General features: G+C 41.2%; 1 protein-coding gene across 2 annotated transcripts in view; it reads left to right on the top strand.

Moving 5' to 3' along the window:
- The window catches only part of ZFYVE9 (zinc finger FYVE-type containing 9), a 153,357-nt gene that overhangs the window by 44,670 nt on the left and 84,636 nt on the right, over window positions 1–24,051 (top strand). For both annotated transcript variants that reach the window (XM_056122309.1, XM_056122308.1), the window contains exons 3-4: window positions 1,523–1,628; window positions 7,292–9,393. In XM_056122309.1, coding sequence (XP_055978284.1) covers window positions 1,559–1,628; window positions 7,292–9,393 — 2,172 coding nt within the window. In that variant the 5' untranslated portion in view covers window positions 1,523–1,558. The remainder of the gene's footprint in view (window positions 1–1,522; window positions 1,629–7,291; window positions 9,394–24,051) is intronic.

Here is a 24,051-nt window from a genome sequence, read left to right as displayed (position 1 = left end):
ATTTCTTTTTTAAAAAATGGTAATTTAGTTATTTTATTTGGATGTCAAAGAATGGGAGAACTGGAAAGAGTTAGGGAACAGGAAGATTATGCTGATATACCCAACAGAAAAGTGTTCTTTGTTTGAGGCCTCACCCACCTGTGCTCAGGGGATACTCCTGCACTCAGGGTTAACCCCCGCATCAGGATTCATTCCTACTGGTGCTCAAGCGTTTTTCCTGCTGTACGCTCTCTCTAGCCCAAAAGAAACTTTTTGTTGTTACTGCTTTGGGGCCACATTGGGCAATGCTAAGGGGCTATTCCTGCCTCTGCACTCAGGAATTATGCCTGGTGGGCTTGCGGAGGGGGGGCATCTGGTGTGTGGGGAATCGAACCCAGATTGCCTGCATGCACGGCAAGCAGCCTACCCACTGTACTATCCTTCTGGCTTCATATATGTTTATTTCGGCAGGTCTGTTTCATTGATTTGTGGTCTGTTCTAAAAATCACTTTTAATTTTTCTGCTTTGTGATAGAGTTTTAAATTAGTAAATATGATGCTACCAACTTTGTTCTTCATTGTCAAGAATGTTTTGACTTTTTGGGGTCTTACATTTTAGAACAATTCTGTTTCTGTAAAGAAATGACATTTAAATTTTGATAGGGATTCATTGAATGTGCAGATTGCTGTGGGTAGCATGAATATCTTAGTAATATGAATTTTCCAGTTCATGAGCTCAAAGTATTATCTTTATACTCTTTTTGTTTATTTATTTGTTTGTTTTTGGTTTTGGGCCACACTCAGCTCAGCAGTACTCAAGGTTTATCCCTGGCTCTGTGCTCAGGAATCACTCCTGGCAGGGTTCAGGGACCTTATGCTGGGGACTGAACCTGAGTCAACCACATGCAAAATAAGAGTTCTATTCTTGGCACTATTGCTCTGGTCCCTATCTTTGTTTATTAGTATTATCTTAGTGTTTTGGAGGGTTTTATTTCTGTTTTTGTTTTGTGGCCACACCCAGCTGTACTGAGGGCATACTCCTGGTTCTAACTCAGGGATCACTCCTGGTAGGGCTCTGGGGACATTATGGGGTGCTGGTGATTAAACCCAGGTCAGCTATGTGCAAGGTAGTGTTTTACCCACCATACCATTTTTACAACCCAGCTTCTAGAGCTTTCTGTTGACTGAATTTGGTATTGTTTTTCTTAATTTTTCTTTCTGATTATTATTAGTATAGTATATTTGCTTACTTTTTGTGTTGACATTTTATACTATAACTTCACTGAATTAGTTCTTTTTGATAGAGTCTTTAAGGTTTTAAGCACATGCCATTTGCATGTAGAGGTAGTTTTACTTCCTTTCTGATTTAGATACTTTTCTTCATTGCAGTCTAGAACTTTCAGTGCTTATGTTGAGTAGCTTATGTTAAGTGGCAGAAGTGGGCATTTTTTTTTGTCTTTTTCTGATCTTGGAATTAAGTATGATGTTAGCTTCTATAAATGATACTATTTGAATGTGTAATACAAATTTGATCTACTTTCCAGGTTTAAGTAAATCTCTCTAGTGGTGTTTCCTTACCGATGGAGAATTACTTTCAGGCAGAAGCCTTCAACCTGGACAAGGTGTTAGACGAATTTGAACAAAACGAAGGTGAGGATTTATTTTTTCAATCTATTTTTTTTCTACATTAAATCACCCTGTGATACAAAGTTACAAAGTTGTTCATGATTGGGTTTTGGTCATTACAATGTTCCAACATCTGTCCCTTGGTGAATCTATTTAAGTGCATGTAAGAGATAATAAAAGATATACGTTTATGCGGTACTTAAAAAAACTACGTCTACTCACAGTTATAACGATAATGTTGTATAATAATACCCAGAGGAAGGACTAGCTTTTACTCTTAGTACTAACTATATGAGACAGATATTATGCGAAGTCATTTACATGAAATTTATTATTTAATTTTTTTGGGTCATACCCGGCGATGCACAGGGGCCATTCCTAGCTCTGTACTCAGGAATCACTCATGGCGGTGCTCAGGGGACCATATGGGATGCTGGGATTTGAACACAGGTTGGCCATGTGCAAGGCAAACACCCTACCAGCTGTGCTATTGCTCCAGCCCCTTATTTAATTTTGTAAAAGTTCTAGAGGGGGAAAAATCCATGAGGACTTGGAAAATAGTACAGAGGTTAAGGTGCTTGTCTTGCATATGATTTGCTCCGTTTTGATCTCTGGCACCTTTGAGTGGCCCCAGAAGTGTCTCCTGAGCACAGAGCCAGGAGTGGTTGCTGAACACAGCTGGGTGTGACTCAATTAAAAACTTCCCCAAAGTTACCTTGCTAGTGGCAAGATTAGATTCTAGGAAATACTGTACTATAGCTTGAATCTCTAGCTACTCATCTAGCCAATTTTTTACAGGCCAATTTATGTTCTGTAAAAACATTAAAATTTGTAATTACATTACAAAATAAACTAAGAAAAATAGCTGTTTGTTACATTGTATCATGAGTAATGTAAAGATACATTTTAAATTTAATTTTAAAAGATTTTCATTTTTTCGGGGGGCTGGCACAACGGGTAGGGCGTCTGCCTTGCACGCGGCCGACCCGGGTTCGATTCCCAGCATCCCATATGGTCCCCTGAGCACCGCCAGGAGTGATTCCTGAGTGCAGAGCCAGGAGTAACCCCTGTGCATCGCCGGGTGTGACCCCAAAAGCAAAAAATAAATAAATAAAAAATTAAAAAATAAAAGATTTTCATTTTTAAAAATAACTGCCAGTATGGTTAATCAAATTACACATGCTCAACATCCATAAGTATGGCTGTTTGAGAGTCACTCATTTAGAGAAGATCTTCTTTAATTCCGTTTTCAATATGACTTGAATGAATTAGCCTTAATTAAATCTCTGTCTTTCACCTTACCTTACTTCCCTGGCATACACTATTTCTGAAAGAAAATTGCATATAACAAGTTAGTCTGTCTAAAATCCCATGATTTTAGTAATGGTTATATTTCTAGTTACTTCAGTTGTTTTTCAATAGCACTTGGAAATAATAATAATGTAATCATTATCATTATTATGAAATAATTATTTTCATTTAAAATTATTATTATTATTGTAATATGATAATTGTTCTCATCACTGGTGGTACTTAGGACTTACTCCTGTTTTGTGCTCAGGGATCACTCCTGGTCAGGGAACCACAAGCAGTGCTGGGAGTCAAACTAAGGTTGGCTACATGCAAGGCAAGCAAGACAACCTTACTATCTCTCTGGTCCCACGTAAATTATCTTCTAATCCAAAGTGTTTTTCTTTTTTGGTTTTTGAGTCACATCCACTGGTGCTCAGGGCTCACTGCTAGCTTTGTGCTCGGGGCTTACGGGACCATTTGGGGTACCAGGAAACAAACCTGGGTCTGCATGCAGAGCAAGCCCTCTCCTGCTGTACAATCTCTCTGCCCCCACCCCCTGCCAAGTGATTTTACTGCTCTCTCAGAATGTTGTGTTTGGGGATATGTGTCTCCTAATAACAATACTTAATAATGGCCCCATTTCCAATTTTACATAAAATTGTCTTGGAAGGGCCAGAGAGCTAATTTCCCTAAATTCGGGGTTGAGGGGGTCAGATCACTTTGTATGTGGCTGACCCCACTTAGCTCCTTGGCACCTTCTAATCCCCAAACATCGTAGGTGTAGCCCTGGAGGCCCCTGAGCATGGCCAGTGTGGCCCAGATAACCCCCAGCACTGCAGAGCCAGAGCAGCGCCTCATCTTAGTGTCCTTGCCTTGGCTCACCGGCCTGGTTGGCCACGAATTGCCAGGAGCAGCCAGGAGCCTCCTGAGCACTGCTTGGGAGACCCTTCCTCCCAAAAGAAAATTAGAAAGAGGAGGGGGAAATTGTCTTTATTAAGATTGTTTTTAGGCTACACGTGGCAGTGCTTAGGGTTTTTTCCTGGATCTGCGCTCAAGAGTCCCTGTCCCTCCTGGTGGGGTTCAGGGTACCATATGGGATGCTGATGCAGAGTGGCCACATTCAAGGCAAGTGGCCCACCCAATGTACTATTGCTCCAGCCCCAGAAAAATTGTCTTTAAAGAAGCCTATTCCTTCCTGCTTCCATATAGAATTTCATGCTTGCTTCCTCAGTTTGTAAAACCTATTCTTCTGAATTTCTTTACCACTACTGCCTAGTTGTTTTCAAATACATATGCTGTCCTGTACTACTGGTTATGGACTTGCATATATTGTATCTGTTTCATAGTCTGTCAATGAGATTATGTAGTTCTTGGAGGTTAAAGTCATTTTTATGTTCTTCAAGCTCAGTGCTTTTATAATGGCAGGTGCTATAGTAACATATGTTTATTGTGTACCTACTACACCAGTTGTTGAGAAAGACAGGTAAAAATAAGCCTTTAGTTATAGTTTAGTAATTGCTTTAAGAGATTAACAAAATGCTAAAGAGGATCATTTAAGCTTAAAGTTTCTACTGAGGGAGAAGTACACCTGCACAACTTCAGGACTGTCATTATAAGTTTTACTGTAGCAGGAAATCATTAAGTGCATTTTAAATGTTCTCTTAACACTGCAGCAGTGTATCTGGAAAGATAGACATCATGGTTAGGATCTGTTCAAAAATAAACAGACCCTGAATGGCTCTTTCTCCTTAAGCTTGAGCCTAAGTGGCCTGCCCATTGTATTGTCACTGGAGCTGCCAGGCTTGGCTGACTAAGATCACTGGGAGTAACCTCGGGCCTCCTGAACACAGCTTGGGAGACACCACAACCACCCCCAGCAAACAAAAAATTTATATGAAAGTATGCTTATTGGTAGAATTGAAGTAAATAAGTAACATTTTGACCAGGAGGTTTACTCCATGGCTTGGAGGCCAGCTTCACACTCTAGCGGTAAAGGCAGCCTAGATGTAGAAGGGAGCACCAAATGGGAGGTATTGGGAGGATCCCCCCAGGATGGGAGAAGCGTGCTGAAAGTAGACTCTAGACCAAACCTGATTGCCACTCGATGCCTCTTTTGCAGGCCACAGCACCCAAAAGGAGAGAGAGAACAAAAGGGAATGCCCTGCCACAGAGGCAGGGTGGGATGTGGGGGATGAAGGGGATGGGAGGGATACTGGGATTAGTGGGGGGAGAGAATGGGCACTGGTGGAGGGATGGGCACTTGATCATTGTACAACGGAAACCCAAGCACAAAAATTTGTAAGTCTACAACTGTACCTCATGGTGTTTCACTAATAAAAAAAATAACATTTTGTCAATCGTACTTATCATTAATCCTCTGGTAATAATGAAATTTTAAAATTAAATATGAACCTAAGTATAGTGTAATGTGACATAGTTATGGACAGAATTTTCCTTACTATAGCAAGCTCTAATTTACTTTTTAGGTAATGAAAACATTTTGTTTTTGTTTTGTTGGCTGTGTGCTTAGGGATCACTTCTGGTAGGGATTGGGGGACCATTTGGATTGTTGGGGATTTAACCCCAGTTGGTTGCACACAAGGCAAATCCCCTACCTCTTGGGTTGGCATTGTGCAAGGCAAGAGTACCCATAAAATTATTGCTCCTGCCCCTAAAATAGATGTTAGAGATAAAATTTTCATGCATCCAAACATGTAGATCTTAAGCGTATAGTTTTGATGAATAGATCCCATGATGTCGATTACAGGGCATTGTGTTTCCAAAAAAATTTCCAAAGAAATGTTTTTCTTTTCACTCATTTGCTCATGTATAGCACACACATCATTGTTCTGACTTTTTTCTACCTGACATTAGTTACCTCTGGCCAATCCCAGTACCTTCTCCACTACTGGGCTTACTCTAGTGCAGCCTGTATGCCATTTTTTTAAATGATGTTACTCGTTTTAGGAAGAATCCTTATTGTTTGGAATGATGTAATTTGATAATGGTATAAACAGGATATAATCAAATCTTTTTCTTGTTCTTAGCTAAAAATTAGAAAACTTTATTTTAGGAATATTCTATTTTCAGATATGCTAGGAATTTTTTAATTTTTTAAATTTTTATTAGTGAAACACCATGAGGTACAGTTGTAGACTTAAAAATTTTTGTACTTGGGTTTCGATTATACAATGATCAAATACCCATCCCTCCACCAGTGCCCATTTTCCATCACCATGGATCCCAGTATCTGTCCGACCCCCATGCCCTCCCATCCCACCCTGCCTCTGTGGCAGGGCATTCCCTTTTGTTTTCTCTCTCCTTTTGGGTGTTGTGGTCTGCAAAAGAGGCATTGAGTGGCAATCATGTTTGGTCCATAGTCTACTTTCAACATGCATCTCCCATCCTGGGAGGATCCTCCAAACACCCTTTATTTGGTGCTCCCTTCTCTATCTGAGCTGCCCTTTCCTCTAGAATGCCCGGCTGGCCTCTAAGCCATGGAGTAATCCTCCTGGTATTGATCTCGGCTATTCTTGGGTATTAATCTATTTTGTTACTTTATGTCCCCCAGACGAATGCAATCTTTTTTTTTTATTTTTGCTTTTTGGGTCACACCCAGCCAATGCTCAGGGGTTACTCCTGGCTCTGCACTCAGGAATCACTCCTGGCAGTGCTTGGGGGACCATATGGGATGCTGGGAATCAAACCCGGGTCGGCCGCGTGCAAGGCAGACGCCCTACCCACTCTGCTATTGCTCCAGCCCCCTGAATGCAATCTTTTTATGTCTATCCCTCTCTTTCTGACTCATTTCGCTTAGTACCACTTGTGTGTAAATTTCATGACTTCATCTTTTCTAACAGTTACATAGTACTCCATTGTGTAGATGTACCAAAGTTTCTTTAACCAGTCATCTGTTCTTGGGCACTCAGGTTTTTTCCAGATTCTGGCTATTGTAAAGAGTGCTGCAATGAACAAACAAGTGCAGATGTCACTTTGACTATACTTTTTTGCCTCTCTGGGATATATTCCCAGGAGTGGTATTGCTGGGTCAAATGGAAGCTCAATTTCTAATTTTTTGAGAATTGTCCATACTGTTTTCCAAAAGGGCTGAACCAGTCAGCATTCTCACCAACAGTGAAGGAGTGTTCCTTTCTTGCCACATCCATGCCAGCATTGATTGCTTTTGTTGTTTTGGATGTGGGCCAGTCTCTGTGGTGTGAGATGATATCTCATTGTGGTTTTGATCTGCATCTCTATGCTAGGAGTATTTTATCTATAAGTATGCATATATAACTGATTAACTTAATCCTAGTATTACTATTACTTAGTTCTAGTATTACTACTATTAACTTAGTCCTAGTATTACTAGTAAATTTATCATGTTTGTTTTTCAGATGAAACAGTTTCTCCTATCTTATTGGATACAAAGTGGAATAAGATTCTAGATTCCCCATCTCACCGACTATCATTTAACTCCTCGTTGGCCAGTGTGAATGAACCTGCAATCCCTAATGAGTCACAACCTCAACTAAAAGTCTTCTCCCTAGCTCAGTCAGCTCCTCTAGACACAAAGGGAGAGGGTCATTCTGCTAATGGACAAGACCGTAGTTTGAATACAGAGGTCACCACAATGTGGATTGATGAAAGTGCTGTTCCAGAAGACCAGTTACTCAAGAGGAACTGTAATCGAGATGATCAATGCAGTGTTGCTGAAGTGGGAGAGAAAAAATGTGGAAACCTAGCTTGTTTGCCAGATGATAAGAATGTTCTTGTTGTAGCCGTTATGCATAACTGTGATAAAAGGACACTACAAAGCGATTTGCAGGGTTGTAATAATTATAATGGTCAATCCCTTATGGATGCTTTTAGCTGCTCACTGGACAATGAAAATAGACAAACTGATCAATTTAATTTTAGTATAAATGGGTCCACTGAGAAAGACATGAATTCAGAAAAACAAGTGGACCCTTTAAATAGACCAAATACAGAGGGGGATTCAGTTAAACATCTATGTTCTGCTGCATCTGATATTCTAGCCAGTGGTTGTTCCCTTGCACAGTCAAAGGATGATGAAAATACAGATAAAGACCACTCCACGTCTGCGGTTACGAGTTTGACAGTGGATTCGGCACTCTCATCCCAGGGAGCAGATGAAGGGCCTGTTGTTAAAGAGCAAGAGAGCTCCATGCCAGAGGAGGTTCTCACCGGCAACACCAACTCTTCTCGAAGGGATCTAAAAGGTCCAAACTCCTTTTGCCACTCGAATGAGGAGATTTTGATGAAGAAAGAGCCAGCAGAGGAGAGGAGAACTGAAGAGACCGTTCAGTCTGATCCACCCTTGCTTCTCAAATCAGACCTGTCCAGTGCATCTGCAAAGGAAGACGAGTGTGAGCAGTTTTCAGATAGCCTTGTGCCTGGAGAACTTAGAACTAATGAACATGACGGTTCTGAACATGAAGAAAATCTTGGCATTACAAAACTTCCTAATGTGACAAAACATTTCTCTGAATCTCAGGAGATGACAAATTGGAAATTGACTCAACTAAAGGAGGTGAATGACAGCCAAGTAAATAAAGAAAACGAGAAGTTTCCAAACTTGAGTCAGCTTGAGGTCAGTTGTAATGGTAGTGGAGGGTGTGATAGGATGGCAGAAGCAGGTCTAGATTTAAAAGGAACTTGCACGGATGAAAGTGAAGGCTGTGATTTCTCCACCGTTATGGACACACCAGCAGCTGATTCCTTATCTAATTGTTGTGATTCCTATGGAATGCAGAGCCCAGTTGTTTGTTTTGTTCCAAAGACTTTACCCTCCAAAGAAGATTCAGTAACGGAAGAAAAAGAAATAGAAGAGAGCAAGTCAGAATGCTACTCGAATATTTATGAACAGAGAGGAAATGAAGCCACAGAAGGGAGTGGATTACTTTTAAACAGTACTGGTGACTTGAAAAAGAATTATTTACACAATTTCTGTAGTCAAGTTCCATCAGTGCTTGGGCAATCTTCCCCCAAGATAGTTGCAAACTTGCAATCTATCAGCGTTCCTTTCGGTGGAGCAAGACCCAAGCAACCTTCTAATCTTAAACTTCAAATTCCAAAGCCATTGTCAGACCATTTACAAAATGATCTTCCTGCAAACAGTGGAAATAACATTAAAAACAAGAATGACGTTCTTGGAAAAGCAAAATTAGGGGAAAACTCAGCAACCAATGTATGCAATGCCTCTTTGGGAAACGTCTCTATTGCTGATACAAATGGGGAACATTTAGAAAGTTATGAGGCTGGGATATCCAGTAGACCGTGCCTTGCATTACCTCCAGATAGCCCAGATAACGATCTTAGAGCTGGTCAGTTTGGAATTTCTGCCAGAAAGCCGTTCACCACTCTGGGTGAGGTGGCTCCTGTATGGGTGCCGGATTCTCAGGCTCCAAATTGCATGAAATGTGAAGCCAGGTTTACATTCACGAAAAGGAGGCATCATTGCAGAGCATGTGGGAAGGTAAGTTGTTACACATCAGGCTCAGAGGTCTGGCTTGCCCATTCCGTAATGCTCTTCAGTTAGAACCCAGTCAGAACCAGAAAGCAAACGTATTTCTGCTTGAAATGACATGATAAGTTGCTTTTAAAAACCCAATATAGAAAATTTGTAAATATAAAACTGCCTTGCTGATTCGTAGTGTTTATGTTTGTTTTGTTGTGAGATTTAAGCTGAACCAGTTCTTTTAAGGAGTTGAAAATTGAGGAAGTGCTAACTTTGTGGCTTCTCTATTGAAAGATATTTGGTTAATAAAATAGTTTGAAATAAGGAAGTTACTCTTTTTTTCACAGGATTATTTGTCATTGGCTTTATGTTTTTTTAATTTTTGAGAGTTTGATGATTTTACTGTATATTCAGTCAATTTCTTTGGCATTGTAATTAGACATTTTAAGTATACAGAAACATGTATTTTCCTTTACCCCTCATACAACCTTGGTACAAAATAGAGTTAAGTCTTTAAAGCTTGGGTCCAAAGGAATAGCACAGTGGCTTAGTGTGCCTACCTTACAACCTTGCAAGCTTACTGTCATGAGTTCAAATCCCTGATGTCCTACACCTACTAAGAGATCCTGGTAGCTGAGCTGTTTGAGCTTGGAAACCCTGTTCTCTGTGCTCCTTGCTTTCCCACACAAAGATCTTAGATGATAAAATTACACAAATAGTTGATAATTCTTAACTTCCATGGGAGAGTAAGGAATAGAGTAAGTAAGGAATCTCCATATTCCTTTTTAATTTTGTTAGTAACGCATCAAGTAACTTACTAGTTTGGTTTTTGTAACAAAAGCTGTAAACAAGAAAGGTGGTTTGTTTTGTTTGTTTTTGGGACATACACAGTGGTACTCCGTCCTTACTCTTTGATCTGTGCTCAGGGATCACTCCCGAGGGTTGCTTGGGCGACTGTACAAAGTGCTGGGGATTGAACCCAGGTTGGCCATATGCAAGGCTAATGCCTTGCCCACTGTACTATCTCTTTGGCCCATGATTTTATTTTAAATACATGGGTCATACCAAGCAATATTGGAAGGGGAGCATCAAGGCCACACCAGGGGGTGCTGGGGGTTGAACTTAGGGACTTGTGTGTGCTGGTCATGTGTCCTAGCACCAATACAATATTCCTGATCCAAGCAGCTTTTGCATTTTCAAAAATAATGTAATGTGGGACAGGAGTAGGGTACTTGCCTTGCACATGGGTAACCTGGTTTAATCCCTGGCATCCCATATAATCCCCTGAGTCCCACCAGGCATGATCCCTGAGCATAGCCAGGTATGACCAAAAGACAAATAGAAAACAAAAAGCCCAAAGAAAATGGAGGGTTTATTATCAGACGTAATGTCAAATTTCAGCTTTGTTATTATTATTATTTTATTCTTTTTGTTTGTTTGTTTTGGGGCCACACCTGGTGATGCTCAAGGGTTTGCACTCAGGAATAACTCCTAGAAGTGTTCAGGGGACCATATGTAATGCTGAGAATCGAACCCAGATCAGCAGTGTGTAAGGCAAATGGCCTACCTGCTGTACTATCATTCCAGCCCCCTCAGCTTTGTTATTATTAACTCTAGAACTTTAGTCAGTCTCTTGTCTGATCGGAAATAAATTTTAAAAAATAGAAATAAAACAAATCACTTTCGTCAGAAAGATGTCCTGTAAACTCAAGTTACTGCCACTTCTATATAGTCATATTGCTTTCCTATATAAAATTTTGTAATGGATCATGGTTATCCATCCTCTATGAAGCTTCATTTGTCATGGATATTTTGACATTTCGATGTAATTTGTCACATCATGCCTCATCATGGCAAGGGGGTGGCAACAGTGCCAACCGGTGAAGAGCGAACCAACAGGTGCTGCCCAGAGATGCAGGCAGGTGCAGGGCTGGCCTCCTTGCATTGACTCTGTCTATCTGGCCAATACTTTCTGTACGTGAGCAGCACATCCATGCATAAGGTGTGTGGCATGTTAGCGTGCAGATCGTTACAACATGCCACCTGCACAGCAGAACCTAGCAAGCTACCCATGGCATATTCAGTATGTCAAAAACAGTAACAAAAATGGACCTCATTCCCCTGACCCTGGAAGAACCCCTAATACGGCAGCGTTGAGAAGGACAAGCAAAGAGTGGCTGCTAAAATCTCAGGGCCAAACTAGGCTGCCAAAACGAAGAAGGAGGGCCGGAGCGGTAGCATAGCGGGTAGGGCATTTGCCTTACACATGGCTGACTTGGGTTCAATCCCCGGCATCCCATTTGGTCCCCCAAGCATCATCGGGAGTAATTCCTGAATGCAGAGCCAGGAGTAACCCCTGAGCATCGCTGGGTGTGACCCAAAAAGCAAAAACAAACAAACAAAAAACGAAGAAGGACTAAAATGACTGCACTGGGGTACTGGGATCAGTGGTGGTGGAAAATGGGCACTGGTTAGAGGGATGGGTATTCGATCATTGTACAACAGAAACCCAAGCACAAAAATTTGTAAGTCTACAACTGTACCTCATGGTGTTTCACTAATAAAGAAAATTAAAAAAAAAATAAAATGACTGCACTTTTAAGCACGTATGCTGGCATCAGAAGCATCCATCGAAGACCTGATGGTGCAAGTGCAGAAGTATAACATCATTGGATTGACTGAGACAAGAAGGCATTGATCATATCACACCATTTTCAACACTGGAGAATAACTGTTCCTCAGAACATGCAACAGTAGAGGCATCGGTGGTGTCAGTGTCCTCGTCAACACGAACTTGGCCATGAACATTGATTCATTTGAATGCCTAACAACCCGAATCGGATGCTTACGCTTGAATAGATGTGGCTCATTGCTGGTAGTTTCTATCTTCATCAACTACACACCAACATCCAACTACAACGAAGAAGAAATTGAGAAGTTCTACACGGAGCTAGAGAAGTTTTGTAAAGACCACACCTTCTACAGGGTCATTTTAATGCCAAGTTGGACCAAGAAGGTTGCCCGAAGAACTCCACATCGGAACCCATGGCCTAGAATGGAACGAACAGGGTGAGAGTTTGTCTAAATCATCATGTCGACCAAGACCATCCATGGTAACTCTCAGTTCCAGAAGGCCGAATCTAAACATTGGACATGGGAGTGTCCCAGTGGACAGTTCCACAACGAAATTGACCACATCATATTCAGTCGACAGTTTTGCCTTACCTATGTCACTGTTGTCCCAAAATTCCAAACCAGATCAGACCACTGTCTCCTTTGTGTAAAATTCTACTTTACAGAGCAGGGAATAAAGGGCTGCAAAGTTTAAGAAGAGAACTCCCAGAACGACCACCAACTGGGAGCTCTTTGGCACTATTGCGGCAATATGGGAAGATGCCGTCATTGACAACACCGACAAGGAATATGATGAACTGGTTCAAGACCTCCATGATTGTGTGAGGAATGCTGAGAAAAAGAAAACCACAAAAAGACGCCTGTCTTCAGAAACTCTTGAGCTCATTCGCCAATGTGGTTTGGCACGAGCCTCAGGCAATCACAAGCTAACATCCGAGCTCACAAAGCTGTGCAGAGAAACAATATAGGGAGACCTCAAAGAGAAGAGCAGGAGTGTTGGCGGATGCGACAGAAGCTGAGAAAGTATTCACAATACCTGCCTGTCCTTTGCCAACTACAAAACCAAGATGATGTCCTGATGGATCTATCATATCCTCCAGAAGGGCAATGGAAAAGGTTATCCATGACTTCTGCTCTAATCTCTTCAATAGCCACATCCACCTGCCCACATACCAAATTCCACAGGATGGATATGTCATTCCCAGCATTCTCCCTTCTGAAATCCAACACGCCATTTCGTCGGTAAAGAAGCATACAGCACCTGGTCCAGACAAGGTCAGACCCGAACACCTGAAGAATCTGCCGCCAGTACTCGTCAATACACTGGCTTGGCTCTTCACACACTACCTGTCTGAATGCAAGGTTCCATCCCAATGGAAAACCTGCAGGACTCTTCTGTTGTATAAGAAGGGAGACATCTATGACATCAGCAATTATTGCCCGATCTGTCTGTTGTACATCATCTACAAGTTATTCACTTGAGTCATCCTGAATAGGATTGGCAGAACACTAGATGAAGGACAACCATGCAAGCAAGCCAGGTTCTGAAAAGGATTCAGCACAATCAATTATATCCACATGGTGACCAAGCTCTTTGAGGTTTTGCGAGAGTTCAAGGTGCTGCTCTGTCTAATGTTCATCCATTTAAAGAAGGCCTTTGATTCTGTTGAGACTGAAGCAGTCATCGAAGCCCTAGCCAAACAGGGCGTTCAAGCTCAGTACATCAGGATCCTCCGTGAGCTGTGTTAGGGATTCACCACCAGGATCTCACCATTCTACAAGGAATTGATCATCAACGTAAAGAGAGGGGTTCGGCAGGGCAATATCATTTCACCAAAACTCTTCAGCACCACCCTCGAGAACGTCATGCGATGATTGGAATGGGAAGGAAAGGGAGTGAAGATAGATGGTCGGCAACTACACCACCTCCACTTTGCTGATGACATCATTCTAATAACACCAAACATTAGCCAAGCTGCATGAATGCCAGCTTACTTCGACTGTGAGTGTGGAAAGATCGGACTGCAGTTGCATCTCACTGACAATGTTCATGAGAAATGAACTAGTCCCTGATGTTCCATTTGCTTTCAACAGAACAAACATCTCTGAATGTAGCAGTTATGTGTACCTAGGTCGAGAACTCAACATGATGAATGACCTGGCACCTGAGCTATGCAGGAGGAAGAGAGTGGTATGGAACACCTTCAAGAGTGTTGATGAAATTTTTAAGAGGACGAAGAACCTCCAGCTCTGAGCACATCTTTTTGACTCCACTGTTCTTCCTGCACCAACATACGCCTCAGAGACCTGGGCCCTACGAAAACAGGATGAGAATGCGATTCAGGTCTCCCAAAGAGGAATCAAAAGAGCTATGCTTGGAGTATTATGCTTCACTCAAGTGAGAGAAGGAATCAGGATTCCAACCTCCATTGACGATTGAGGATCAGGGACACTGCCTCATTTGTCAAGGCGTCAAAAATCAGATGGGCTGGACACATAATGCGATTTGGAGATGACCGCTGGAGTAGAGCCATTACTGATTGGATTTCACGGGATGTCAAAAGAACGCATGACCACCCACCTATGAGATGGTCAGACTTCTTCGTCAAGACCCTGAACGAACGGTTTGATGCTCTTCTTGTTCCTGGAGCGAGCAGACACCATTGGGCTACACTAGCACACGGCAGGGATGAATGGAGACGTTATTGGCTCCCACTTGAGCAAATCAATGAGCAACAGGTTGACAAGTGATATAAGTGATACAAGTGATGTGATTTTTAAAAAACACTAAAAATTTTTTAAGTTTAAGAGGGGTTTGTTGAAAATGGATAATTTCTTTTTATAAAAGCTGCTTATTTTTACTTTGTTATTTGTAAGACTTTGTAGATTTATTAATTATTAATGTCATTGATATAGTTGCTTATTATTTACTAGGTTCCAGTTGGTTAATCTGTTTTATCTACTATTTGATAGAAACAGATGTTAAAATAGCCTTTAAAGGAATAACTTTTTGATTTTTGTTGTTTTTGTTTGTTTGGTTTTTGGGTCACATCTGCCAGTCCTCAAGACTTATTCCTGGCTCTGCATTCAGAAATCATTCCTTGCAGGCTCAGAGAACATATGGGGTGTCAGGGTTGAACCCAGGACAGTTATGTGTAAGACAAGTGCCTGCCCCATACTATTGCTCTGGCCCTTAAAGGTAAAATTTTTTAACTAATACTGAGACCTCAGCTTAGAGGATCCAGCATGCAAATCGTATGTTCCAGCTCTTTGACCTTCTCTTTAGCCTGTGGAGTATTTGAACTTTTAAGTCAAACAGTAATATTAAGTGATGTGGTTTCAGTTGGTGGACAGAGAAGCCTAGAAGAATTCGCAAGCTTTCAGGTTTTACTTCACCTATCAGTTCTTGAACTATAAAGTAAAAGGACATTATGGACTTCAGTTCCTTGAATGAGGAGAGATTTTGTGACAGTAATTATATCACTCTACTCATTTGTTCTACTTAAATTGACTTAAAAAGTATGACTTTTTTTTTCTTTTTGGGATGTACCCAACAATGCACAGGGGTTACTCCTGGCTCTTCACTCAGGAATTACTTCTGGTGGTGCTTGGGGGACCATATGGGATGCTGGGAATTGAATCTGGGTCGGCCACATGCAAGGCAAACACCCTCCCCGCTGTGCTATCGCTCTAGCCCCAAACAGATGAATTTGTCTGCGTTACTGGTTTGAATAGATAGGACAGAGGAGAGAGGTCTGGGAGAAACAATTAGAAATGCGCTTGGGATGGATCTGATGAGCTTATTCTTCTATCTCAGAAAGGGAGTGTGCATGAACCATCTCTCTTGAGTGCATGAGTTTCTGAAAGCTAGTGTGTGAAACCTTGATGCTGACAGCAACACAAAAGCAGGGCTGGAGAGCACACAGAAGGGTAAGGCTCTTCCTTGCAGCTGACCAAGTAAGCCCTGCCTGAGCTATGGTCCCAGCTGTCACTCCTGGACACCACCGACTGTGGCCCAATGAAACAAAACAAACGAGAGGGTTCAGCAGGCAAAACTTGTTCTTGAAAGGGGAGGGGAGTGAGGGTGTGGGGATGTGTGAAGGTTTGGGGCCACACCCACTCAGGCTCTGTGCTCAGGGATCAGTCCTGGTGAGACTGAGGGCCACATATGGTACCACAGATCAAACCTGGCCAGCTGTGTGCAAGGCTAGCTCCTTACCTGCTGTACTATCTCTCTGACCCACCTGGCAAAACTTTGTGTGTGCTCAGCTTAGGTTTTATTCCAGCCATCGTGGGCTTCCCTGAGCATGGCTCCAGAGCCAGGAGAAAAATTTCTGGAGCACTGAGACAGGAGTAGCCCCTGAGCACTGCCAGGTGTGGCCCCCAAACAAATAAGTAGAAAAGTAAACTGAAAGAGTCTGCTAGTTAGAGCTGGTAATTTTATCTCTGTAAAATTACTCCAAAACTTTCTGGTTATCTGAGGACACTTTATGGAAGAGTATGCCTTTAAACATTTTTAAATGTTTAAAAGGTCCTCAGGCAGAAAGTGTGTTTCCTGAAAATCAGCTCAGAATGATTTATCAGTGTGTCAGTTAAATGGGCTGCACTGAGAATTTGATTCATTTTCTAATACTAATTTCCTCAAAATCCCTCTAGACACATGATCTTCATCACTTAGTTTTTTTTTTAATTAAAACTTTTTTGAAGCATTGTAATTTATAAAGTTCTTCACAGTTGAGTTTTCGACATACTATATTGCAGCACCAATCCCCACAAACGTCCACTTCCTCCACCAGTGTTCTCAGGTTCCCTCCCAGACCCACCCCAGCCTCTCCAGCCTGCCCTCTTGAAAGACATCTTTCTAAGTTTTGTTGATAAAGTCTGTGTCTCTTGGTTTCCATCACTTACAGATTTTAAAAAGTTTGACCATATGTGTGTCACAGTAACATTGAGAAATAATATATATTATTTTTTTAATATAATCATAGAATGGTTCTCCTTTCAGATACTGGGATTATAGATATTTAAATCTTGAGCATTTATAAAAGTAAGCATATTGTTTTAAGGTTATATGTATTTTGTTTATATTGACAAAATTTATGTTAAGTGTATAAATAAAATAGCAACCTACAGTTTCTAAATCTGCCCCCCCCTTTTTGGGGGGGGTGAGTTTGGATCATATCCAATAATGCTCAGGGCTTACTCCTTTGTACTCAGGGAGACCTTCTGGCCATAAGTGGTGCCAGGGATTGAACCTAGGTCGGGTAATTGCAAGGCAAGTACTATCAGTATGCTATAAAGACATATCTATAAAGACATACAATATTTTGATATTTGTGTCTTATCATATTTGTAACAAATGATACCTTGAAGAATTAAAATACTAAAAATAGTTTGTTCAAATTTAAAATTTAGAATAAGGGGCTGGAACAATAGCACAGTGGGTAGGGCGTTTGCCTTGTGTGCAGCCAACCTAGGTTCGATTCCCAGCATCCTATATGGTCCCCCAAGCACCGTCAGGAGCAATTCCTGAGTGCATGAACCAGGAGTACCTCTTGTGCATCGCCAGGTGTGACCCCCCCCAAAAAAGCAAAAAAAAAGAATAAAATTTAGAATAAAATACACTTTTTGAGATAAAAGGCCTGATACCTTCTTTTTTTTTTTTTGCTTTTTTTTTTTTTTTTTTGCTTTTTGGGTCACACCCGGTGATGCACAGGAGGTACTCCTGGTTCATGCACTCAGGAATTACACCTGGTGGTGCTTGGGGGACCATATGGATGCTGGAAATTGAACCTGGGTCGGCCGCGTGCAAGGCAAATACCCTACCCACTGTGCTGTTGCTCCAGCCCCAAGGTCTGATACCTTTTTTAAAAAGTATTAATATTTGTTTTGAAAGATGGTAACCTTTGGTTTTACACTTATGTAACCATAATCTAGCTCTCAGACATATGCACTTAAAAAATCAATAAACCATTTTTAGGGCAGAAAATTTGAGCCAAAATTATATACACCTCTCCCCCCACACACACATACACAGAGTTTTCTGCATTATTGACATCTTGCAGTCATGTGGTACATATGTTTGAATTGATGGGTTTATGTAGCTCAGGGATAAACACTTGCCTTGTGTGTATGAGTGTCTGGGTTTGATTCCTGGCACCTCTAAAAGGAAAAACAAATTAAAAAATTGATGGGCTAGCATATTGTTGTTAACTTAAGTCCTAGAAAAGAAATATATACTCTCATTTAGAGTTCTCTCCTTGTGTTACACCATGCTTTGGGGTTAGATACATGCCCATTATATATCCTATGGATGCTAAATCACTAAAAGTTTCTTCTGCTTCATCTAAACATTCCACCCTCCTTCTCCCCAAACCCTTGGCAGTTACTGAACTTTATGCAGTCCCTGTAGTTTTGTCTTTTCCAGAATGTCTTTAAGTTGGGTTCATACAGTAAATAGCCTTTCAGACTTAGTTCTTTTACTTCTCAGTGTGCCTTCAAGCTTCCTCTATTTTTTTCCTCTTCTCTACTTGAAATATAATTTAAATATAACATTATATTCAGCACAGTGATTCAGTATGTTGTTAAATGGTCACAGTGTTAATTACCAGGTTCTCCTACATAGCCACAAAATTTTGGGTTGATAGAATATTTGAGATCAACTCAGCAACTTTCAAATGTGCAGTAAAATACACCAAACAGCAATCACCATATTGCACATTACCTCCCCATCACTTACATATTTTGTAACTCAGAGCTTATAATTTTTGACCCCTTCACCCATCAATATCCACTGTATTTTGACTCCATCATTAATAGAAATCAGTTCAAAGGAAAGGGATAAAGACATATCGTGATAGCAACAAAGGACCAGAGGCAACACAGTGGGATAATAGATGCACAAAACTGAGTTTGTGTGTTTGTATGAGGGAAGTGGTTGATATGGAGCTGAACTGGGGACTGTCTTCTTATTCCCAACTCTATTTACAGGCCAACAACATGAGTGAAATGGTCAACAGATGGTCAACAAACTGATCAGTTTCTAATTTCACCATCTCAATTTCTTCAACTGTAAGACTGAGATAACATTACGTAGAAGATTGAATTAGATAATAAACATCACAGAGAATGTGCTAAAGAAACATCAGCTTCCCCAGGAGCGCTGAGATCATAGTGCAGGAGTTGTTATGAGAAGTGACCTTTATTAAAAAACTCAATAATCACTCCCTTATTCTGTTTATTCTTTTATTTTTTAATTTTTTTTTGCTTTTTGGATCACACCTGGCAATACACAGGGGTTACTCCTGGCTTTGCACTCAGCAATTACCCCTGGCGGTGCTCAATGGACTGTATGGGATGCTGGAAATTGAACTCAGGTCGACGACGTGCAAGGCAAACGCCCAACCCGCTGTGCTATTACTCTATCCCCTTCTGTTTATTCTTGAACCCATTGCATATCGCTTTTGAGAGTGGACTATAAATGTCAAAGTGCATGAGTTTGAATCCTAGTGCCATTTACAAACTGTGTGGTTTTGAACCAGTTATTGGAAGGGGCTGGTACATGAAATAAATTTAGCAATTTAATATTCTTTATCACCATCACCACTATCATTTCTATATGAGGTGTCCAAATTTATTTGGTTTATCAAGCTCTTTTTGGATTAAAACAAATCACTCCATGCCCACTTGGGAATCTATAAGTGAATAAACAAAATTACCATCACCCCATCCCACTGTTTCTGAGACCATGATTGCCCCTGGAGGCAGCATTGCCCACTGTAGGTTACAGTGATCTTTATGCTTTTCGTTGCAGAACAGATGCTGTTTTATCTTCTTTCATGTATTCAAGGCTTGTCTTCTATTGAAATATAAGCAGTATGTTTAATGTAGTCCTCCCCATCCCCCCCAACCCAGTTTAAAACACAATTCTAAGCAATAAATAAATGCTCGCTGCATCTATCAATGAATGAGCAAATAAGTGGAAATGGAAGGAAAGGTGGCAACATAGATCAGACCTATTGAACTCTTCTTGCTTCTGAAATTCAGACTGCTTATATTACAAAAATAATACAACAGATTCATACTGACTTCATGTATAAATAGTAACCCCATCCCATGAATCAGAACTGGCCTACTACAGTTTGACTGTAAGACTGATATTAGATCTCACAGAGCTATTAAAATTTTAATCCTCTAGTAGGTTTTAACTTCGCACTCAAAGGTCAATCTCTCTTCTCAAGCCTTCCTCATCTAGCCTAGTTGTACTCTTCTCAATGTTTTTATGCTCTATATGAAGTATAAACTAGATGTGTAATTTATTTTTATTCCACTGCTAAATCCATAAATCCAGTCTGTCTCCACCTTCTCTTCTGTGAGAAAGAGCAAATCCTCAGCATATGCACTGATCCCAACCCAGTGGCCTTCTCAAGGACTTTTTTTCTGCTTTTGATCAAAAACACATAGCACATCTTTCCTAAGTCATGAAACCTAAGATAGTATTTCCCATCAATATAAAAAAATGTGTTCATTACTACCATCTTCATTTAAAAAAAATTATTGTTCTTCTTCATGGCATAACTTCTTGAAAAAGCTGTCTTCATATTCCATTTCACCCACTACCCCTTTCACCCTGGCTTCTTTATCCATTGCTGCATCGCTTTACTTTATCACAGCAAACTCCCATCAGTCCCTCTCTTGGGATGGGTCTTACTGGCCTCTCATCTGCATTTTACATAGATGATAAACCCATCTATTTTTTTGGGGGGTGGGGTTACACCCGGCAATGCACAGGGGTTACTCCTGGCTCTGCACTTAGGAATTACTCCTGGCTCAGGGGACCATATGAGATGCTGGGAATGCTGGGAATCAAACCTGGGTCAGCCGCATGCAAGGCAAACGCCCTACCCGCTGTGCTCTCTCCAGCCCCTGATAAGCCCATCTTTTGACAAAACTTCATTCTTCTTTTGACTTCTAAGTTACCACATTGTCTTGGCTTTCTGCATACCTCTGCTGGATAGCAGTGACTCAGCCCTGGGCTCCTTTTCTTCTGTTTCTACAGTTCTCTTTACATAAGTTACTCCATTCCCGGGGTTTTCCATGGCTCTCCTTACATAATCTGAGAAGCCCTTGTATGCCCAGATTCCCAGACTTCTCTGCAAGTTTTTTTGTTATATGACTCTTCTCACTGTACTGTAACAGTTCTGGATTCCTTTCAGTTTTGTGAATAGGTGGTTTCCTATTCTATGGCTGTTTTGTTGATGGTATCCTCTCTTTTTGAAGGTTGTTTTCTGTTCTTTTGGAACAAAGATGTCTCCTTGGTGGGGGTTAGGAGGTTGTGGAGCAGGGAGTCAATGGAAAGTCTGCTCACTTTCGCTATAAACCTCAAAGCACTCTCTGAGGTCTGCTTAGAAAGTAACATATACATTCATATATATATGTTATACATAAACAATGTACATATATGAGTACTAAAAATATTAACACTGCTTGGGCATTTGATACTTAGAAATTGTTGATTTTGATGGGGTTAATATTAAAAATAGTTGCTGTCTTAGAGATATATCTTAAAATATTTTAGGAAGACATCTGAGATTTATTTTTCAGTGATTAAACGGAGAAAGAATGGGGGTGAATTACCTTTGATGTTTATTTCACCCAGGTAGTGGCATATGCTGAAGAATGTCTACTTGGATTTTTTGGGTCTGTTTGTTGGGCCACATCTGTCTGTGCTCAGGGCTTACTCCTGGCTCTATGTTCAGGGGTCACTCCTGAGGGCTTAGGGAACCATACATGGTGCCAGAGATTGAACCCAGGATGGCTGAGTTGCAAGGCTAGTGCCCTACTCTTTGTCCAGTCCCACAAATGTCAGCTACTGTATTTTTTTTTGTGTAGGAGTACTGCTATTTATTCCGCCACTGATTAGCTGATTGAATTGTGCATGAACTCCACCTTACTTTTTTTTTTTATTTTTTATGATTTTCTTTATTGAAGCACCATGAGAGCAGTCACAAAGCTTTCGGGTCTAAGTCTCGGTCATACAGTGAAACACCCATTCCTTCACCAGTGCCCATTCTCCACCACCAACAACCCCAGTATACCCCTATCTCAAACCCTCCCCCTAGCCTTTGGGGCAGACGATTTCCACATTACTCTCTCTCTACTTTGATCACATTTGTTATTTTGACACCAGACCCACCACTATTATTTGAGATTTTACTCCAACACTCAGATCTGCTGAAAAGGCAACAGTAGACAATTTGTTTTCTGTTGCTGGTTATGAATAACATATGATGTTGCATGGCTGCAGTAGTGGCTGCGCAATTTTGAAATTCTGAAATTTTAACACTTAAATCTGGAGGGATTTCTGTCCAAAACCTGCTGGGTTCCGAGATTTTCTCCTGAGTCTCTGGGATCATGGCCGTTAAGCAGCTTGATCAGGAGCCAGGAAGGCTATTCGTGGGTGATGACTGGGGGTCTTGTTGGGGTGGGGAGGACAGGATCGGATCCACCTCCATCCCGTGAGGCCCAAAATGTCTCGTCACTGTTGGCCCAAACCTGGCTGTCCAATGGCCTCTGGAGCATGACAGCCACCGAGCCGACAGGGGGAAGCAGGCGGAGGGACAACACCCTTTCCACCCTGGGGTGGCCTGGCAACAGTAACCTACTTTGTGGTCCAGACGCATTTCTGCCAAAAGCTGCTGGGTTTCGAGATTTGTTTCTGGGTCTCTGGGATCATGGCCGTAAAGCAGCTTGATCAGGAGCCAGAGAGGCCATTGGTGGGCGATGACTTGGTCTTGTTGGGATGGGGAGGACAGGACTGGCTCCACCCTCATCCCGTGAGGCCCAACAAATTTCATCACTGTGGGCCCAAGCCTGACTGTCCAATGGCTTCTGGAGGATGGCAGCCACCGAGCCACCAAGGGGGAGCAGGCTTACTGTGTATTTTTTTCCAGTGGGCATTCTCTAATATAATTGACCTGGTGTTGTTTTATATTGCTGAAAATTTCTATAATAAAATGCTTTTAACAGGAAGTGTCTAGGAGTGTTCTCGGCCCTGGAGCCTGGCCTGCCTCTGTGAGAGCTGTGTCATCTTGCCTCTTGCTCCGTCGAGAAGCCTGTGTTCTCACACGTCTCCCTCTTGTCTTGCCCCTCTAGTTTCTCTAAGCAAATTTCTCTAAGTAAAGCTCAGTTGTATTTTTTAATAATGAAGTGTTCAAAATGTGGCTGCAAAAGTAGAGATTTATTTATTTATTTATTTTAATTTTTCTTTAGAGATGTTTTTTAATTGCTCGCATTCTCTAAATTGACACACTTAAACATATATACAAAACATTCCTTTGTAGAAGTATTATTTATAAGGCAGTAACAGGATGGAGGGAAAATTTTACAATATACTCAAGGAAATGATATGATAAACGTTTTCTTCAGTTCTGATATTGGGGATATTGGGTATTGTCCTTTGTTTTGTCACATCTAACTCTTCCTGCAATATACTCTTAGAATAGCTCTCATAATTGCTGTTGTTTTCAGTTAGCAACTGTAAAATTGGAGCAGGTGGATAGAAACATGAATGGAACCTGATTCAACTGTTTTATTTGGATTTTTGGTGTTTTCTAATAATTAAAGATAAAATATTTTTTATCTTTATTATCTTTAAAATAGTAAAGTAAAGGCCCTCCTTTAAATCATCGATTTGCTCGAGCAAAGATAAAATATCTTTAAAATCTTTAAAATAATTACATAATTAAAGGTAAAATATTTTTCTGCACTTAAGAATATTTATAAGTCGGGGGCTGGAAGACAGTTCAGGATGGTGGAGCACGTGCTTGGCATGTGGGAGTCTCCAAGTTCAGTTTCTGTATTGTGTGCTACTATTCCCACCCCGCCACCTTTGGGCATATCCTGGCCCCCAGGTGTCCCCATTCTGGGCAGCAGCGTCATGTTCCTAAATAGGCACCCAGTGCCCGGATGGCCATCACCAGGAGTGACCTCCAGTTTCCCCAAGCACCACCTAGGGAACCTACTATTGAAAAAAAAAAAGCA

The sequence above is a fragment of the Sorex fumeus genome, unplaced genomic scaffold (genome assembly GCF_029834395.1).
Source record: "Sorex fumeus unplaced genomic scaffold, SorFum_2.1 ptg000045l, whole genome shotgun sequence".
Classification (NCBI taxonomy): domain Eukaryota; kingdom Metazoa; phylum Chordata; class Mammalia; order Eulipotyphla; family Soricidae; genus Sorex; species Sorex fumeus.
This window is presented reverse-complemented; position numbering and strand designations above follow the sequence as displayed.